The 19,424-nt window shown below is 42.5% G+C and overlaps 1 protein-coding gene across 1 annotated transcript in view; it reads left to right on the top strand.

The window, feature by feature from the left end:
• PTPRT (protein tyrosine phosphatase, receptor type, T) overlaps window positions 1-19,111 on the top strand; it is a gene marked incomplete at both ends in the record, with an annotated part of 272,370 nt that extends 253,259 nt beyond the window's left edge. Inside the window, 9 exons of the mRNA XM_009078497.1 lie at window positions 2,049-2,125; window positions 3,257-3,293; window positions 4,640-4,737; window positions 6,482-6,598; window positions 7,974-8,128; window positions 10,430-10,565; window positions 11,785-11,934; window positions 15,009-15,182; window positions 18,980-19,111. Coding sequence (XP_009076745.1) covers window positions 2,049-2,125; window positions 3,257-3,293; window positions 4,640-4,737; window positions 6,482-6,598; window positions 7,974-8,128; window positions 10,430-10,565; window positions 11,785-11,934; window positions 15,009-15,182; window positions 18,980-19,111 — 1,076 coding nt within the window. The remainder of the gene's footprint in view (window positions 1-2,048; window positions 2,126-3,256; window positions 3,294-4,639; window positions 4,738-6,481; window positions 6,599-7,973; window positions 8,129-10,429; window positions 10,566-11,784; window positions 11,935-15,008; window positions 15,183-18,979) is intronic.
• Between the last annotated feature and the right edge of the window lie 313 nt (window positions 19,112-19,424).

Raw genomic sequence — 19,424 nt, 5'->3', positions numbered from 1 at the left:
TGGCTAAAGCCTTGAGCAACCTGCTCTGGTGGGAGGTGTCCCTGCCCAGGGCAGGGGGTTGGGACTAGATGATCTGTAAGGTCCATTCCAAGCCTTAAATTCTATGATTTTATGATTCTATTGTTTTAATAAGTTGAGACTTTCCTAACTTCATTCTCTTGTGGCATCAAATGGAGTCAATAAATGTTTCTCTCCCACAGGTAGCTCTAGGGTTTGTTTTTCTTTGTTTATGTTCCATGTGACTCTTAACAAGCTTAGTTTGCTGCCTTGAATTGCAAGTGTGAAATTGTCTACAGGAGTTTTTCTGTATTTCATCCAGATGTCCAGTTTAATCAGCTCTTTGTCTGTCTTTGTGAATTGCTCTAAGTATAAATTCTTTTGTTGTCTGTCTAAGCACATGATTTACTGCAACTCCTCGTGCAGTTGCCTTGAGCACAGGTAATTGGGAACATCAGCACTCAGAGAAATATACCCACTTCCCTGTGTCTACAAAGGTTATATTTATTAATACAAATATAACAGAGCTTTTGATGGATTCACCTGCATAACCTTCTTTGAATGCAAATTTGGGATTTGATAAATGCAGCAGTGTGGTTGTATTTTTTTAGGTGTGTAAATCTCACCCAAAGAATGAACAGGGTCGAATCATTCCTTTACACTGGATGAATATTTAATATATATCCAAGTCTTGGGTCTCAGAACTGCCTGCACATCTGTCTTCACAATTATGATCTGATTCTACATTTAATTAAGTCTTGACTAAACCCCTTTTTGACAGAGTTACTGCAGGATCACACCTCGTATTTTTATGTTTCCTTGCTATGATTCCTTTTAATTGAATGTAAATCATTCTTAGGCCTATATTTTGCAAAGTGCTGCTAAACATTAATGCTTTACTGACTGAGTCCTGTGGTCTGTATAGCTGGTAGGGAGGAAGTAAACTTAATGGACTTGATATCCTACTTCTTTTAAAAAATGCTTTGCAAATGAGCATAGCATGGCCAGCAGTGCCCCTGTAACCCAGGAGCCTCTGCCAAGCAACTGGCCCTTAGATAGCAGTTCTGCAATTAATTACATACCAGTGCTGGGATTGCCAGAGCAAATCACATCAGCAGCCCAGCTCTGGAGCATCTCCTGTGACAGAGCCCAGCACCAGCTGTTCCAGAGAAAGATCAAAATATTCCCTTGGTGGCAAATCATATCCATAATCTACCCTCTGGAGTCATTCCTTTCTGCCTCTCAGCTGTGGAGTGTGCAGGGAGATGCAAAGATTGATCTCTGTTGTTTTTTTATTGCCTTATCTAATGTAGCTTTGAACCTCCTCACAAAGATGAACACTTCTAGTGTTCTTGTCTTTTTCGTGATGCCATTTTGCCACTGAGAGTTCTGTGAGTTGCCTAAAGGAAAGTTGCTCTGATTTCCTTCTGTATTTCCTTTCAAGTTTTGGGGTTGTGCCATTTCTAATTTGCAAGGTCTCATTTGCCATTTTACCCTCCTTAATCTCTTATACCTCTGTGGTGACCTATTTGTTTTTATCCTGATCTTGTCAGCTTAACTCTTGCCTCAGTTTCCAGAGCTCAGAGGAAGCCAGGACAGCTGTAACTTCCCAGTGGGAAGATGGTTTTTGGAATGGAGATAGACCCTGCAAAGATCTGTCCCAAGATCCCCAAACCAAGCAGCAATTGTGACCTAAAAGGTCTGTAAGGACTATGGTGACAGCAGTGAATATATTGAAGAGAGAGTAGGAATGAGCACTAACCTAAGAATCTAAGTTTTGCATCTTAAACACAAAATAAAATGCTTTTAGGAACAGGAATACATGTTATATTATTTCAGGTTTTTTTTTTTTTTTATTATTGTAAGTATTCAATTACTCAGTTATCAGGCACATGTGGAATTCTTGGAGCTGTTCTGTGCCAGGCCAGGAGTGATCTTTGCAGGTTCAGGATATTCTATGATACCCACTCGCAGGAATCAGCAGATAAAACAAACCACTTGGAAACTCCTCTTTATCGTTACTGTCACTTTTTTTCCTTTCCTTCTTTCAGATGATCACTCAAGAGTGAGATTGCAGCTGCTGGATGGGGACCCTCACTCTGACTACATCAATGCCAATTATATAGATGTAAGGCTCATGGACATTCCCCCCATGACACACATGCCTGTGACAAGTCTGCTTAGGAATTTGGTGCATCTGACATAGGGACAGGCTGTTGATCTGATATGAATGACAGCTGAATGTTATACAAACATTGTGTTGTGACAGGGAGAAGGTTCTCAGTCTCCAGTTTATTTTGTCTGACCAATCTGGACAGATGGAGATTTCCTCTGTTTGACAGATCCACCAACTTAAGTGGAATTTGGGCTAAATGACAGATGCAGAAATCAATATCAGCCCCTCACAATAGCATTAGTTGAAATCTGAGACTTACCAACTTCTTACAAAGCTGAAGTGCAGAATGTAAATAGAATGACAATTTGTTTAGTGTTACAGCATTCAGAAAGCAGCTTCCCTCACACACAGAATGATCAGGGGAGGTTTAGGTTGGATATTAGGAAGAGATTTGTTACACAGAGAGTGATCAGACATTGGAATGTGCTGCCCAGGGAGGTGGTGGATTCACCATCCCTGGAGGTTTTCAAGATGAGACTGGATGTGGCACTTAGTGCCATGGTCTAGTAAGCACAGTAGGGTTGGACTTGATGATCTTTGAGGTCTCTTCCAACCTGGCTGATTCTACGATTCTATGATCAAATGAACCTGCGTTTCTTGTAAGCAACTCCTAAATCTTAGGAGCATGACCAAGTTTAGATGTCTAAATGTCCTGATGTTTAGAATTTTAGAAGAGTTTAAGGAATGAAAAAATGCAGCTAGTGAAGTTACACAGTACTGATAAGCTGCATTTTCATACAGAGGCAAGTGCATACCTTTCTTCTTTTCAAACAAGAAGGTGAGGTGTTTTACCTATCTGTTTTCCTAGTTACCCACAGATTAGGCACAAGACTTGTGTTTCTTTGAGGAAATAGTTGTGCCCAATCCTGTTTTATCTTTGGCATCATGAGATTTCAATATTCAGCCTGAGCAAGATACTCTCACTTAAAATCTCACAGGAAAACCTAGTTGCCCCCTTGATTCATTCATTCACTACCCTGTTATGCACTGTCAGTTGTACCTGGAAAGTATCAAATCCATGGTGTGCTTTGGCTGAGCTGTGATCTGTGCTCTCACACACACTCCTGTTTTCTCTTCTTCCAGGGGTACCACAGGCCTCGCCACTACATTGCAACTCAAGGCAAGTTCATTCTTGTATGTCTAAATATTTGTAAACCCACTGCTGTTTTCAACTGTTGTAAGAGCTATTTATGGGGTGGCATTGCCTGTTCTGGGGAGCATCCTCAAACTTCTAGGGGCACAAAAGGGAAAGATATAAAATGATCCAAGATCATTAAGGCACTCAAACACAAAATCTCAGCTACAGGAATAAAAAATGTCACTTCAGAGGTGGCAGTTCAATCTGGAATGTGTCCTTTGTGCATGAAGGATGAGATTAGAACTAAAAGAGACTTTATGGATCTTGAGTTTACCTTCTGGAGTGGAATTGCTTGAGGTGTGCAGTGTGAATAAGCCTGTGACTGATGAGCCTTTGGTACTGGGAACTAGTAGGAAATGCATTTGAACAGCACTTTTCTATAAGTTAGTTGATGAGTTTCCTATGTCTTTAGGAAAAGAAATAAAATCTCAACCCAATTCAATGCTGAGAACTATCCATGATAGTTTACAAACCTCCCTACTCCTGATCTCTACAACAGGGTGCAATTTTCCTGCATCACTGCCCCAGCTCTTACACCATGATCACTTCCTCTATCATTATTTGTCTTCATTTTTGTGCATTCTTTACAAAAATGTGATGTTCATAGAAATTACTCTTAATTTCTGCTTTATGGCTTCATTGCTGGCTCGTCCCTATTGAAAGACTAAAGAAAGATGTTAGAATAAAACTGGTATTTGAGGGTGTGTGGGTATAGGGAATGCAGGAAGGCAGAGAATGCAGAGAATGGATTATGGACAGAGTGGGCGAAGTGAGTTTGTGGAAGGATTTCATCTACAGTGTAGAAGAGAGGAAGGAAATAAGGTCAAAGAGAAGCTCTTCTAATATACCTCTTGTGAGGCTCTTTGGCTGTTGGAACCTCAGTTTTTTATGGGAAAACTTCAGAAAAGGGCTAATTTCTGCCTGTTTCCTTCCTCCTTCATAATTAATCAATATTGAAGTGTGAAATAGAGTAAATTTAGTGCTGTATCAGAAACAAATTTCAATGCAGCCTTAGTTCACTATACGGTGCATCCATCTCCCATCACTTACACACAATTACCTACTGGAGCCATCTCCATTGTTTGCAATATAGCCATCACCTCTGCAGCCAGCATGCTGGAACCTTAAATACCTGCTGTGAGGAAGTGTCTGATCTCAGAGAGCTCCAGGCCCTTCATGTCTGTGACCCTGAATCACAGAGGGATGCTCTGAAAGGGAAAGTAGGATCCTGTTGGGAGCAGGACAATGGCTGAAGAATGCCTGGGAAGAGTTGTTGGCATTTTAATCCACCCTCTTGAGATGTCCTTTTGTCTTCTCTCCTGCCCCAGGGCCAATGCAAGAGACAGTGAAGGATTTCTGGAGAATGATTTGGCAAGAAAACTCTGCAAGTGTTGTCATGGTCACCAACCTGGTGGAAGTGGGCAGGGTAAGGTACCACTTCCCCAATGTGTAAACCAGACCAGAACTGGGTTTAACACAGTGTTGCTGCTCAGGCAAGCTCAGCTGTGAAATGCCTTTTGCTTCCTGTAGTAAGGAAATGAATTCAGCCTCTCTGGGTTTTTCTCTAAAGTGCAAGATTTTGTAATACTTAGCTGCTTCCCTTCTAAACTGATAAGGATCCTGTTCCTGCTGTAAGTCTGGGCTTTGGCAGAGTTATACAAATTTATGCTAGCTGAGAAGCTGTCTCCTCTTTCAGTACAGAAGGAAAAATGTACTTCTGTAATAATTATTCTTTATCTGTACGATTTGAATACTTCTCTAGCCAGAAAAATCCTGAGGGATGAGAATGTGTGACTAGTGCTCAAACTATCAAGAGAGCTCTTTAAATGACAGCTCAAAGCCTGGAGTTCCTGGGGTCACCGTTCCACGGTGGTATGATGTGCACAGCTCGATCTTGGGGCCACCAAGCAGCATTGGCCTCCTGTTCCCCAATTCACTCTTGGACCCAGGGTGAACCATGAGTCCCTGTGTCAGCACAAGGCAATTTCCAAAGCCCATGATGGGACAAACATGGATAACTCCAAAAGTATAGGCTAGACTTTAGGGAGCAAGAAGGCAGCATGGCTGGGGTGGCTCTCCCCTGCATATTCTTCCCACTCCTGGTGGTCTTTGGTTTAGAAGCTTTCTCAGCCAAGAAACTTTAGCCTCTTAAATTTTTATCCTGCTATTTGTCACTTTTCTTTGGGTCTAAGACAAATTTAAATGATAGTTTACTCGCAGCCATTAGTAATTCAGCTGCTTTGTGTTTGATTTCCCTTAGATCTCATGGTTGAATGCCAGCTGCTTCTGTTCATTTATTGTTACTTACTCTATTTTACCTTCTACTGACACTTCAGTTTGAAATAAATGCCTCTGTGTGAAAAAAAGTCCCAAACCCACAACAAACCTACATTAATCATATTTAATATTTATAAAACCCTTTTCAATTATGACTGGAACTGGAACATGAAACCTGCTTTGCAGCAGCTAATTGCCTCAGCTTTTAGGTGTTGTTCCACTCTTTCATGCTAGAGCTTTTAATAACCTGATAGTCTTTGTTAGCCTAAATATCCCTTCTGGAGCTTCACAGCCTTGGCTTTTATTTTTCCTGCTAGCTTTGCACATGGCTTCTAGAACAGGCTAAGCTGGGATATGTTGATGTGATCAAGAGATTTTTTTCTTGAGCCTTTGTTGAGGCCTGTCACAGCTGGTAAAATGCCAAGTTTGTGTCCACATCTGATAAAGAAAGCTCAGAGTCAAACAAATACAGTATATGAATAAGTATCCCACAATCCCCATGAACTGAAATTCTTTGGCAAAACAGAGAGAGTTCAGAATTACAGTAGCAATAGCACAGATTTTTCTCAAAGGGGCTGGTGGTAGTGACCACCAGGTGTTCTGTACACCTGATATATTGGTAGGGCTTGTGTGGAATTCAAGGAAGACTTAAAATCTAAATGCATCATTTACATTTGTGTTGACAACAGAGGCAACTTTAAAAAATCCTCCTGTGTTTTCTATATATGATAAAGGAATTTAGATCTAATTTATACAGTTAATTTTGACAGGGTCTGTGCATCAGAAAAAAAAAGTTTGTTTTTGATTCAGCTTGAAAGTGGAGGAAAATAAATGTAGGTCAGCTGTGACTCAACTTGAGCTAGTTCTTCTCAATACTTTCGTTTTCCCCCCAGGTAAAATGTGTTCGATACTGGCCAGATGACACAGAGGTGTATGGAGATATTAAAGTCACATTAATTGAGACAGAGCCGTTGGCAGAGTATGTCATACGCACGTTCACTGTCCAAAAGGTAAGGAAGTCTTCAGTCAGCTGAAATGTTGATACAACACCTCATTTGTCTTCAGAAATATGAACTCTGGGAAACATATCCAGAATGCTCTTGGAAGTGGGAGCTGTTACTATTTGGACAGGTTTCACTTTAGAGAAGTAAATTTTTGACAGAGATTCCATTTTTGGACAAATGATTTTACATGAACATCTTGATGTAACCACGAAAGTAGAATCCCCAGTGCATGAAGTACAGATGCATCCAAAAGCCAGCAGGTAGCTGATGGTATGCCAGGAATAATAACTGTCTTGTTTCATAGTGGCAAATGGCAGATGAAAAAAAGTTCAAATGGATGCCAGGTAGGGTCCCCTTTCAACAGAAATGAGACTATAATAAAAGCAAGAGTATAGAAACTATCCTCAAATTGGCAGGATTTGGAAAATTATGTTACTTGTAATTAAAAATTGGAAGTCTAAGTGTCAGAGTATTCCAGGTCTGTCCAAATTACTTTCCAAACACTCAGTAAGTGGTTTTAAAGCTTTTCCAAAATTCCTGCTAAATGAACTTCAGCCACACTGGGAATATTGTTTCAGTTTCCTGATGCATCAGCTCCATGGCTCATTAAATCACTGGAAAACTTGGTGAGACATGCTAATGCCAAAAGCTGACAGGTTAGAGGACCTGCTGCTGGATTTCACCCACATTTCCTTCACAATGAAGCATCACAGCTGACCAACACTTCTGAGTTACCCTTTGCAAGGCATGTACAAGAGGTGTTGATACCAATAACTTGGTATGTGAAATAATGGAATCACAGAAAAGGCAAGTGATGGGTCTGGTTCCCAGTTCCTGCCCTTTCCACCACCAGCTGTAATCTCAAACTGAGTATTTTTGGCAGCAGCTGGCAGAAAATCTCCTGTTGCCTGGGCCATGCCCACTCTCTAGGGGTTCATTCCCCAGGCTGTTGCTTCAATGCCTCAACCAGGATTTAAAAGAGACTTCTGGGTGGTTTATGGCAATAACACCAAAGGAGGTGGATAAATGCCGTAAAGGCGGTTTATGGCAATAACACCAAAGGAGGTAGATAAATGCAGTAAAGGGTGTGCTGGGGCCAAGGTCACCCTGTGACATTCCTAATGAGCTGGGTTTGAACTCTGAGACCACAGAACTGGGAGCTGGTGTGCACCTTCCCAGTCCTCAGGTGTGCCTTACCCACTTGACTTGGTTATTTGAGTTCAGCTCAAAACCTCTCAGAGTGAAAAGCAGCATCACACATTCCTGTGTGTAGTGAGAGCTCACTGCTTGTTATCCCTCTGTGTGAGGGAAGGGAGCAGGGATTGGAATATGCTGATTGCAGCCTGATGGAAGAAAAATAGAGGCTGTGCTGTCTCCTCAGAAAGGCTACCATGAGATCCGAGAGATTCGGCAGTTCCACTTCACCAGCTGGCCAGACCATGGGGTTCCTTGCTATGCCACAGGTCTCCTGGGCTTCGTCCGGCAGGTCAAGTTCCTCAACCCCCCAGAAGCAGGACCCATTGTTGTGCACTGCAGGTATGCCAGATCTTCACCTCACCCTCTTCTCCACCAGCTTTTTCATCTCTTTTCTTCTCGCCTGGCAATAATCAACTGTGCTTTGTTTGTTTAAGAGTATAATTTGTGGGTCTCACTAGGAAACAAAGCACAATGTGTTTTTCTCTCCTAAAGCTGCAGCTCTGGAGCCAAGCTGGTGTGAATTGAAGACAATGGAAGTAGGTCAGAGAGGACCTTTCAAATGTAGAAGACCCCCCAGTGGCCTATACTCTGTTAGATGCTCATCTGTTAGATGCTGGGAAAGTGGTAAATATCTGGGACAGCCATTCTAGGCTCAACAAACCTCATGTGGTAGAAGGGACAATGGCAACAAAAAGGGAATTTTAAAGCAACTTTGCTTTTCTGTACCCACAAGCACTGCAGCTCAGCTTTGTGCCAGCATCAAAGGTCTTACAAAATGTGTCCCTGCCCATAGCAAAGGGTTGGAACTAGATGATCTATAAGTTCCCTTGCAACACAAACCATTCTGTGATTTTATGATCTGAAACATTAGCCTGGCTGCCCAGGTCTGGCTGCCAGCCCTTGGGCACCTTAGTTTCCTTAAAGCCCAGGAGCTGGAATGGAAATATCAGACCAAAATCTTGCCCAGTGCCTTTCAGGGAGTAAATAAAAGGAGTTAAATGACTTCAAATGCAAGGAAAGACATTGCTACAAAACCAGAGTTTGGGTTTGTAGCAGCGGCTGTGTCTGCAGGGCTCAGGGCATGTGTGATCTAAAGATGTGGCTGGAGCACAAGGCTAGAGTACAGAGCTGGCTGTCCCAAAATCTCAGCCCTAACCAATCTACAGGAATTAACTCTAGTTCCCACACTGTGTATTCAGAAAGAGAGTGAGAATACATCCCACAACTGCTTTAAAAAAGAAAATCAATTAAATCGTATCTTTTTTTAACAGTTTTGGGTTGGGTGGGTGTTTTGTTTTGTTGGGATTTTTAGGAAGCAATGAATCAGTTTTATAGTCAAACACAGCTAAGCCTGAGGAGCTGGCACAAGGGAATTCATTTAGAGCTCAGGGCCTGGGTTTGGTACCTTGGTGCCATGACATTGCTCTGGCCCTGGAAGGTGTCTGAACCTGATTCATTGTCACCAAGGAAGCAAGGAGAGATTTGTCACCCTTCTCATTTTAATGATCAAATGCCATTTCCTCTATGTTATTTATCTGCTTTTGAATTTTAATGACTTGCTTTAAGTGGTAATTATCAAATTCTCCCTCCCAATGCCTGGCTGGATAATATCACTGTTCGATATTTATGAAGTGCCAGGATCCTCTAAATATAGAAATGTTATAACTATTTGTTAAAATTCTGAAAAGCTGAGAGATAAAGGGAGAGGAAATGCCTCTTATTCATTAAAATTCTGCAAATGAAAAATATCTTCTCTCTATTCAGCAGCTGATTAATCTGGTCCATTAATTTATGGTCATTCATATCTCCTTGCTTTCGGCTCTGCTGGAGTTTTCATGCAGCTAAAGTTTCCCTGATTTGAGCAGAGTTTTCCTCCTTCCCTCGGAGTAATGTGAAGAGATGTTCTCCTCTCTCTATCCTTCACACCTAAGCAGCTTGGCTGATTTCCCGGGAGGGAAGGAGGACACGATGACAACACAGTTCTGCAGGAGATGGCCCAGTTCTCACAAGCAGCAGGGAGCTCTGAACTGAAGGTTTTGAGTAGCCTCCAGCTCCTCTCTGTATAATTTTACAACCCATAACTCAAAATCACTCTCCTCGGGACCCAAACTCCTCTGGATTAAACAGGGAAAAGTAACACTTGAAGTGAAGGATTGAGACCCTTTCATCATGCCCCCTTGAGTCAACATGTGTGCCTTTTAAAGAGTCCCACGGAATAAAATTTCTGGAGTTGTGTCTGTTTGCAGTCCAGAGGCTGCTCTCCCTCATCCTGTGTGATGAGAGGTGTGAACCAGCCTGTAAAACATCATGATTATTTTCATAGAGTCATTTTTTGTTGGCGTCCAATAACACAAAGCTTTTCTTCCTGCTACTAATATTTTGTTGGTGTTCAATAACACAGAGCTTTTCTTCCTGCTCCTTGTGTCCATTTCCCTTTCAAGAAATATTATTTCACCTCATCCTCTTCAATTTTAATCTAAAGGCTCATTTAGGTACACAGAAAAGTGAACCCATCAGGGAGTGGGAGCTGCTCCCAGGAGAAGAGAGCTGTGTCTGTGCTGCTGTGATTTCCTCCTCCACAGAGCCCTGTCTCTCCACACTCCCTTGGTCACCAAGACCCTCCTGGTTTCTCTCTTTCAGTGCTGGGGCTGGGAGAACAGGGTGCTTCATTGCCATCGACATCATGCTCGACATGGCAGAGAACGAAGGTGTGGTGGATATATTTAACTGTGTGCGAGAGCTGCGATCCCAAAGGGTCAATTTGGTGCAGACAGAGGTGGGTGCCAGCAGGTCTTCCTTTATGACATGCTGCTTTTCTGTCAGCTTCTCTGCTCACCAGGAGCCCAGCAATTCATTAAACCAACACTTGCTCACTCTGTGCTGTGATGATGCAGAACTTTCAGTGACTAAACATGCCCAGATGTGCACCAAATCACATTCACTGGCAGCTACTCAGAGTCTCCACGACAGGAGGGCAAACCTTGAAGTTTAGGTCTGTGCATTGCTGATTAATTTTATTCTCATAGTAGGAAAAATGAGCTCCTGAATCCTCTCATGACTCATTCATAGGAATACTGCAGACTCCAGTAGTACCTAGTGTATGTCAATTGAGAGCTAAACAAACAAAACATCCTTGATTCAAGCTTTGGGTGCTGATTAAGCAAGCTGCTCCATCATGTAGTGTCTAGCAACTGCTCAGACATTGATGGAACTGTTAAGCTGCTGCACAAATTTTATGTATGTGCTTCAGAGTCTTCCCCTCCTGAGGGGCAGGACAATAGCCTGGAATGGAGAAGGGCTGTTCACTTTGTTGGACTTCTTATATTTACTTCAAGGAAAGAGCTTTACCCAGAATACCAAGGGTTCTGAAGAGACAGATGGAGGTGACCTGTCAGTACAGTTGGTTCTGTATGGTTGTGCCAAGGGAGGTTTGGATTGGATACTAGGAAAAAATTTCTTCACTGAAAGGATTGTCAAGCCCTAGCACAACTGCCCATGGCAGTCGTGGAGTCATCATCCTTGGAGGGATTTGACAGACATGTAGATGTGGCACTTGGGGACATGGTTAATGGTGGGCTTGGCGGTGTTGGGTTAAGGTTGGACTCAATACTCTTAGAGGTCTTTTCGAGCCAAAACTATTCTGTAATTCTTTGGTGTTATCAGAGGTCCATTCCTGATCATTGCCTTAAAATTGTGAACAGAAAGGCTTTGCATCCTTATTTCCTCCTCAGCCCATCCCCATTTTGTCCCAACATTCCTGAGAGTGTCAACTTCCCATTTTGCTTGTAAATTTAACAAATACATGAGACCTCACATTCAATGATGGATGAAATATGCTCACAAAGCTGTCACATAGCACACTGAGTAATTTGTCTCCATGTGAAACAGAGCCAAATATGCATATTGGGCATGATTTAAGAAAAAAAAAGAAGTGTGCTATTTCATGATCTGTATTGAAAACATGATTTTAATACTTGATCCCTTTCCCTGTGCAGGAGCAGTATGTGTTTGTCCATGATGCCATTTTGGAGGCATGTCTCTGTGGCAACACAGCCATTCCAGTTTGTGAGTTCAGATCCATATATTACAACATCAGCAGACTGGATCCACAGACCAATTCCAGCCAGATAAAAGATGAGTTTCAGGTAATTTCATATATCTCAGTCACTGCAGTTGGTGTATTGAAGTTGTTTAATCAATTTCTGTGTGTTATTTTATGATTTCCAACAGAGCAGAGAACGGGGACGCTGAGCCAAGGCCTGATTTCTGTTGATTTTTGTTGTTATACTACTGGATCAGGCAGAGGTTTGTTTCTGAGTATGAACTTCTCAGACTTCAGCAAGGAAAAAACTTTCCCCATTTCTGCAGTAGAGCAAGAGTACTAATTTTCACACATAATGTTGTACTTCTCATTTCAACAAATATTCTGCTGTTCATTTTCTTCTGTAATTTATACAGAAACATTTCTGCCTCAAGGTACCTTATTATCCATTCTCATGGCTCATATGCTGCTTCCAGGTCTTGACAATCAACTTGTTGACAGCCTTCCACACAGAGAAGAGAGGGAGCTCAGTGAGCAATATTTTGGCTATTATTAGTTTTCAGTGAACTCAATCCCTCAGTTCACTGTAGAAGTTTTGTCATGCACCTGGTGATGAGAACCAAAATGACATGCAGTAAAATTCAGAAGTGTCGACTTAGTGCTCTTTGCCTGGGGCAAACAACAGAATGGGGACCTACCACTGTTTGCTGTCACTGTTGTTTATCCCACCCTGATAAATGGGCTTGGGACACTCGAGCCATGAGCCCTGTGCATGTGTACCTCTTACACAGTGGAGAACTCACCCTGCAGAACACTGACCTATGTTTTCCAGTCTTATTCCTCATGTATTTGTAATTATTCCCAGTGAGGGTGCTGAGGCACTGGCACAGGTTACCCAGAGCAGCTGTGGCTGGAAGTGTTCCAGGCCAGGTTGGATGGGGCTTGGAGCAACCTGGGCTAGTGGAAGGTGTCCTTATGTCAGGGGGCTGGAACAACATAATCTCTAAGTTCTCTTCCAAGTCAGGCCATTCTGTGATTTTCCACCATGGCAAAAAGCGTAAGATTGTGGGAAATTTGTGGCAAGGTGAGTTTGATGGGAAAGGGAGACACCTCTGCTATTTGTTGAGGCCACTTGTGGTCAGCAGTAAAAAGGTAGAGATTCCTTAAATTGTGGTAAATTCCCACCCCCTTTCACAGCAAAGTCTTGTAGGAACCCCAGCCTGAGTCAAAGGCCTCTTTTCCTCCCTCTCTATGCAAAGGGAGAATGTGTGGTTTTTAGCTGAATCCTTACAGGGAACCATCAGGGTTGGTATAGTGAGATAAAGAATGTGGATCCCAACTGATGACAGTTCAATTAAAAAAAAGATCTGGTTTTATCAAGTGCTATCAGATCTGTAAGTGTTTCTGGTTCTGAACGCTTGGCATGAAGGAGCCAAAGCAGAACTTCATCAAATGCTGTTATGCTATTAAAAAAAAGTCATCTCTTGCTGGGTGTATTTTGTCATGATATGAGACGAGATTTGTCGCCTCTGTGCTTGTTCTTTTGAGCTGCCAGGGGCTGGCAGCTCCTGTGGGAAGGAAATGCTCTGCTGTACTTTGCATAAGAGGTTTGGTGTCTGTCTAGTTGTAGAATCTATTTTTGCAGGATTTTGGCTCAGAGCATTCTTCAGCCCTAATTGTCTGGATTTAATGCAAAAGCTGGTATCTTTGCTACAATCTTTATGAACCAGTTGATCTAACTATAGATCTGTGGATGCAGTTTGTATTATTTAGGTCCCACTGGCCTTCAGGTAAGGCTGGATGTATTTCTCATGCAGTACATGTTGTCTGAACACACAAAAGCTTGTTCTGGAGAGGTTTTGTAATCTGAATCTGTACAGAAACAAGGGAGAGAGGAGAAGGCTATAAAATAGACAGGAGTAAATCCCTAACGAGTCACCTGCCTAATTATCTGCACTGAGATCTGAGATTTCCTGTTGTTTCCCCAGCCAGGCTAGCTGCCTTCCTTCTCCAGACAAAGGGACTTTCTGTAGAAGCTGCATAATTTAGAGCCACTGTATTATTTCAGATTTTATACTTTGACACATTCCTTTATCTTGGATTGTTTGACCCTCCTCTTTTCTCCAGTCATAACCTCTCTGTGGCAGAAGTCATGCTCTTTGTAAGCTTTTTTTTGGCCCCTAAATATTCTGTGTTCCTCTGGCTGCAAAGAGCTCACTGCAGGACTTCATGGGCTTTGCTCAGGAAGAGGAGATGTAACAAGAAAGAACATTGACATCAGATAGCCACTGATCTAGCACCACTTAAGTGCTGGTGTTAAGTTGTGTTCACTTTGATTTGCCATTTTTGATCCCTGTTGACCAGCCAGAGCTAGTTTGTCAGGAAGCCTTCACAAGAGAGAACACAAAAGAAAAATAGATTTAAAGAAATATAGTTTGTCAAGCTGTGGAAAAGACAGATAATGGTAAAAAGACTGACAGCAAGAGACCAGAGATTAGCCATGACTGTGTAAGTGAAGCATCCTATGTGACACTCCAAAAGGAAAGTAGCAATCTAAATAATATATGAAACAGATAGACTTTCCTGTTAAAAAAAAACAAACAAAACAACAAACCCACAACGTTTTCTCTTAGGTTTTATATGTATTATTCAGATAATTCAGTGGTTTGACTGAGGAATCACAGGAGGATTTGAACCCAGTCTGACCTGCTGGGTGAGTCAGGCATACTCAGAGTATACCTGCACAGGATCCACTTGCAGAGGGAGAAGGATTTGTGCTTCCACCCCAGGGGTGGTAGAAACAGGAGGAGGTTTCACCCCATGACCAGCTAAACTGCAGCTTGTACATCTGACAGCTATTTCCAGCTTCTAGGAAAGAACAGAAATATTGCCTGACTGCTCTGGAGTTTTAGAGCTGGAAATGGTTGGCAGGTGTATAGTTCCCTCAATTTTTGCTGGAGCTAATGATTTTTGCAAGAGCTCTTCAGGATGATCTGCAAAATGCAATGTATTATAACAGCAACAAGTTCCTTAGTGCTCCATTGTTTCCTTTCTCTGGGTTCCCAAAGATTTGCTGGTCGAAGTGCCTTTGAAATCAACATACTGTGCATGTGGCATCCTTCTTGGAAATAAATTCAAAGGTAGTCAACCTGCTTCTGTCTTTCTGTCCCTTCCCAGACTCTCAACATCGTGACGCCGCGGGTTCGGCCGGAGGATTGCAGCATTGGGCTCCTGCCCAGGAACCACGACAAGAATCGCTGCATGGATGTGCTGCCCCTGGACCGGTGCCTGCCCTTCCTCATCTCCGTGGATGGTGAATCGAGTAACTACATCAATGCTGCACTCATGGATGTAAGCAGCACTGCACTGTCCCCACCAGGCTCAGTCTGCTCTGACTTTATTCCTTCTCAGGATGCTTTTCCAGGAGAAAGGGATCCAAAGCAAAAAAAAACCTTGTTGGCCTGTAGTTTCTGGGTCTGTCATGTCCAAACTGGGCAAAGCACATGCATTTTCTCTTCACAGAAATGTGTCACCTAGACTATGAGGTTGAGAGAGAGGTGGGGATGAACTCTCTTGCCATGGCTGCAGGGAGTGGACTAGAAGGAATGGCCTTGAGCTGAGACAGGGGAGAGTCAGAGCAGATACTGGACAGTTTGCCCAGAGAGGTAGAGGAGTCACTATCCCTCGAATCGTTTAAGGGGCCTCTGGATCAGAGGCTGGAAAATATGAATTAGGGTTTAAGGGTTAGCCATGACAGGTTAATGGTTGGACTTGATGATCTTAAAGGTCTCTTCCAACCTTGATGATTCTATGATTATCACATTCCTTGTGTAGTTCTGCCGTTGGTGGAAAATATTTGGCAAAGAAACTCCTGAGGTTGGATCACAGAAAGGCAGATGCACAAAGATGTGGTGGGACAGCTCATCCCATCACTGGTTTCTGTGTACATTGGGAATAGAAGTGGTGTCAGTCAGCTCTTGGAAAAGAATAATTTCCAGTGTGGAGCAAGTGATTGATTTGAGCTTATGCAGTTAAGAATGTGGGAGTCCAGGGATCAGATGTGCAAAATATTTTCAGGCTGAAAGACATGAGTTAAGCTGATGTGACTCTGTCTGAAGGCATTTTCCCTTGCTGTGTTTATAGGCTAGAATCTCACAGCACAGGTCATTTGTGGAGGGTAAATTATGTTGATGGGTTCTTTTTGCTGTGGTGCCTCACTGCCTTTGGACAGAGATGTCTTTAAAGCCACTAATTATTGCAGTTGGAGTATGTGTCAATATGATCCAGGATGAAATGTCATCATTTTTTCCCTAGCAATGTCAGGGTTGGACTTTTTAAATTTTGTCTGTTCTTCAGTCTTTGGGAAACAGTGATACTTCTGCATTTAAGAAGTTCAGTCAGATGGTCACAGGATTTATTTTAGACTTTATGAGAAAGATTGTGATGTTTTCATTGCTAACATGCCTAAGGAAACTTTTTTAAAAAGTGTTCAGTGCTTTTTCAATTCTGCAGAAGCACAATCTATCCTGTGATTTCTTAAGGACTGTGAATGTTTGCACATTTCAGCCCTCATTACCTCAAATTACTGTGCTAATATTTGTGTCATTCCCCACAACATTCCTGTGAAAGAATTTTTTTCAGTACAAAGGAATTTTTCACCTCTCATTTAAATTCAGCCACTATGGTGTTCTGCAGCTCTGCCTTATCCTTCCAGAGAGGAATCAGCAGCCTTTGAGGAAAAGAATATTCAGAAGGGAACAGCCAAAATCCCATATTTTCATTGTCCACATTTCAGAGTTGAGGACAGACCTTGTAAATTCATTTCTTTCCCAGTAACTTCATGTCTGAAGTCTTGCACTGAGCGTGGACTCTTACAGGAGATCCATCCCACATTGCCTTGACCCATCTTTAGTTCTTTCATTGTGTGAAGACAGACCCATGCTGGGGAACACCTGACAGCACAGTCCCAGTGCTGATCAGTTTATTTACAGATTTCTCATGTTTATCCCTTTTTTGAAACTTCTCCCCAGCCCTTATTTGACTTACAGCTTGCTCTGTGTATTACATGACAGCTATGATGGAAGAAGTGGTAGAGCAGGAAGAGGTGATGATACACCTAGAATGGGCTACAGCCTGGGTTTGGAAGTGTGAATTGACCCAGGAAGGCAATCTTGTCAGGCTGCTCTGGTCTGTGCTCACCAAAATTAACCCTAGACACAGAACACTATTTGAACTGTCCCTCAGGGGGTGAAGCACTTAGTCTGGGCTCAAAGCTACAACTGTGCTGGAGACTGTCTCAGGCTGTTGACTGCAGTGTTTAAAACTAGCCTCTTGTGCCTTGAGTTAGCTTTTGGGAATACAGCCAAAGGCCTATTGCTGCCCACAGAGGGGAGGAATTCTCCCACAGCTGGTTTTGAGACTCCTGTCCTTTCCCCTTCATTTCCTCTGTCTTTTTCCAGTGAACAGACCTTAGGATCTTTCCCATGAGAATCATTGGAAAGCCATCATTGCATCTGCAAAGGGTTTTGTTAAGAAGAAAGGAGAAATACTTACTGTCCCTCACCTTCCCCTAAAACAATTGAACATAATCCTTCTGAAAGGAGACTTTAGTCACATCCCTGAGTCAGGCCAGACAGAAATGATAATGGGTTTGTATTTAATTCAGAGCTTGGAGGAAAACATGAGTCCATGTTGTGTCCCTGACATCATCATTCCCCCACAGTCCTACACATGTTCTCTTACAGGAGTAATTAACATCTCTGTGTCATCTTCCCTTTAAAATAGGACAGTGAAACGGGTAGCAAACAGCTGGGACATGTCTCTTTTTTCTCCAAATGGTAAAATCCACAAGCACATCTTACCTTCAGGCTACAGTTCAGCCAGTTTTGCAGTCTGCTCTACTGGCACACAATGAAGAAAACATAGCAGAAACATCATGATGTTTGATTAAGAGATAAGATTTGCTCTTTTATTTGCTACTCTGGTGCCACCTTTGGTCTGGTACAACATAGTTTTTGGCCCATACTGGTGTTCCTAGGTTTGAAATACAGAGTAAGGAGAAAGAGAAAAATCCCATTCAGACTGATAGTTTCTCAAGAAATAATTTCTTTTTCCTTCTCTCTACTTCATGTCCCATCACCATCCTCACGTGTGCAGGCTCAGGAGCACCATGCAGCCACCCTGCAAGCTGGGGCAGACCATGCACAGCATCTTCTCCCCCTCCCAGCATGGTCTGCTCAGCACTTCCACCCACATCTGACTCACATGGAGGAGGAAAGGCAAACCCCCACACCAGCCAGCTTAATGCTTTAGGATTTTATTTATTTCTTTGCTTTAAACCCCAAATTTTAATCCTTTTGGGTTTTTTTTTTTTTTACCCTAGAAATATTGTGCCTTTTGATTCAAGTCTGCTTCACAGATGTACAGCACAAAGGCCTGTGTGGTTTCAAGGCTCATTTAAGCATTGCCTGCCGTGGTTGGAAGCGATAAAGTTTTCAGCTTGTAGCCTTTCATCTCAGAGAGCCTCACAAACATTCATTAACACAGCCCCACAGAGGTTAGGAGCACAGTTCCACCCCTCGTGGCTAGGGAGATTGAGGTCAGAGGGCTTCTTTGAGGTGAAAGAATAGCATCAGCAATTAAATGCCAATGTTGCAGGCTCTGAATATTGCCCCACAAGCTCTTCAAGGATGGCTGGGATCCAAATGTGCCACCTCTGTCACACTCCATCCCCAGGCAGCAATAGCAGATGGGGCTAATCCCTTCTGCAGTTCCTCGAGGCCATAGCAGCAGAAAGGAGAGTATTTGCTTCCAGCTGTTTTCTTGCCAATTATTAATATTACTGATAGTAGTAGTAGTAGTAATAGTAGAATTAGTATTATTTGCTGAGTCTCAAAATATAAATAATTGATTTGGGTAATCTCTGCTCTTGTGACACTTCTTTAATGAAATGTCTTCATTGGGAGCAAAAGAATCCCATTATGAGCCATTCATTCATTGCTGAGAGATAACAAGGAGAAGGATATGTGATTTGTATAATCTGGTTAAATGGCTCAGATTGCCTAGCCAGAGCCTCCCGGGTATAATATTCGTTTGAATAAAAGTTGATTGAATTTTTTTTTTTTTAACTAATCTTATTCTTTTGTTAGAGCCACAAGCAACCTGCTGCCTTTATTGTAACCCAACACCCTTTGCCCAACACCATAGCAGACTTTTGGAGGCTGGTGTTTGATTACAACTGCTCCTCTGTCGTGATGCTGAACGAGATGGATGCAGCACAGGTAAGGGCTTCTTCATTACTTCTGTCATGTAACTTTCTTCTCAAATCCAGGTGGTTTTCAGAGTGTTTCTGCTGCCATTTTCTTGTGTCCTTCCATCCCAGTAAATACATGAGGAGGAACTGAAAGGTAATAGGTAATGTTTTGGGGTATAATGAAGAATAAGTCCACGTGCTTGGCTCTTTGTAAGGCAGCTGATTCTTACTGTATTTAACAGGGATCGTAGAATGGTTTGGGTTGGAAGGGACCTTAAAGACCATGTAGTTCCCCCCCCTGCCATGGGCAGGGACACCTTCCACTAGCCCAGGGTGCTCCA

This window comes from Acanthisitta chloris, unplaced genomic scaffold, assembly GCF_000695815.1.
Source record: "Acanthisitta chloris isolate BGI_N310 unplaced genomic scaffold, ASM69581v1 scaffold11377, whole genome shotgun sequence".
Taxonomy (NCBI): Eukaryota; Metazoa; Chordata; class Aves; order Passeriformes; family Acanthisittidae; genus Acanthisitta; species Acanthisitta chloris.
Note: the sequence above shows the minus strand (reverse complement) of the source record. Positions and strands in the feature narration are given on the sequence as shown.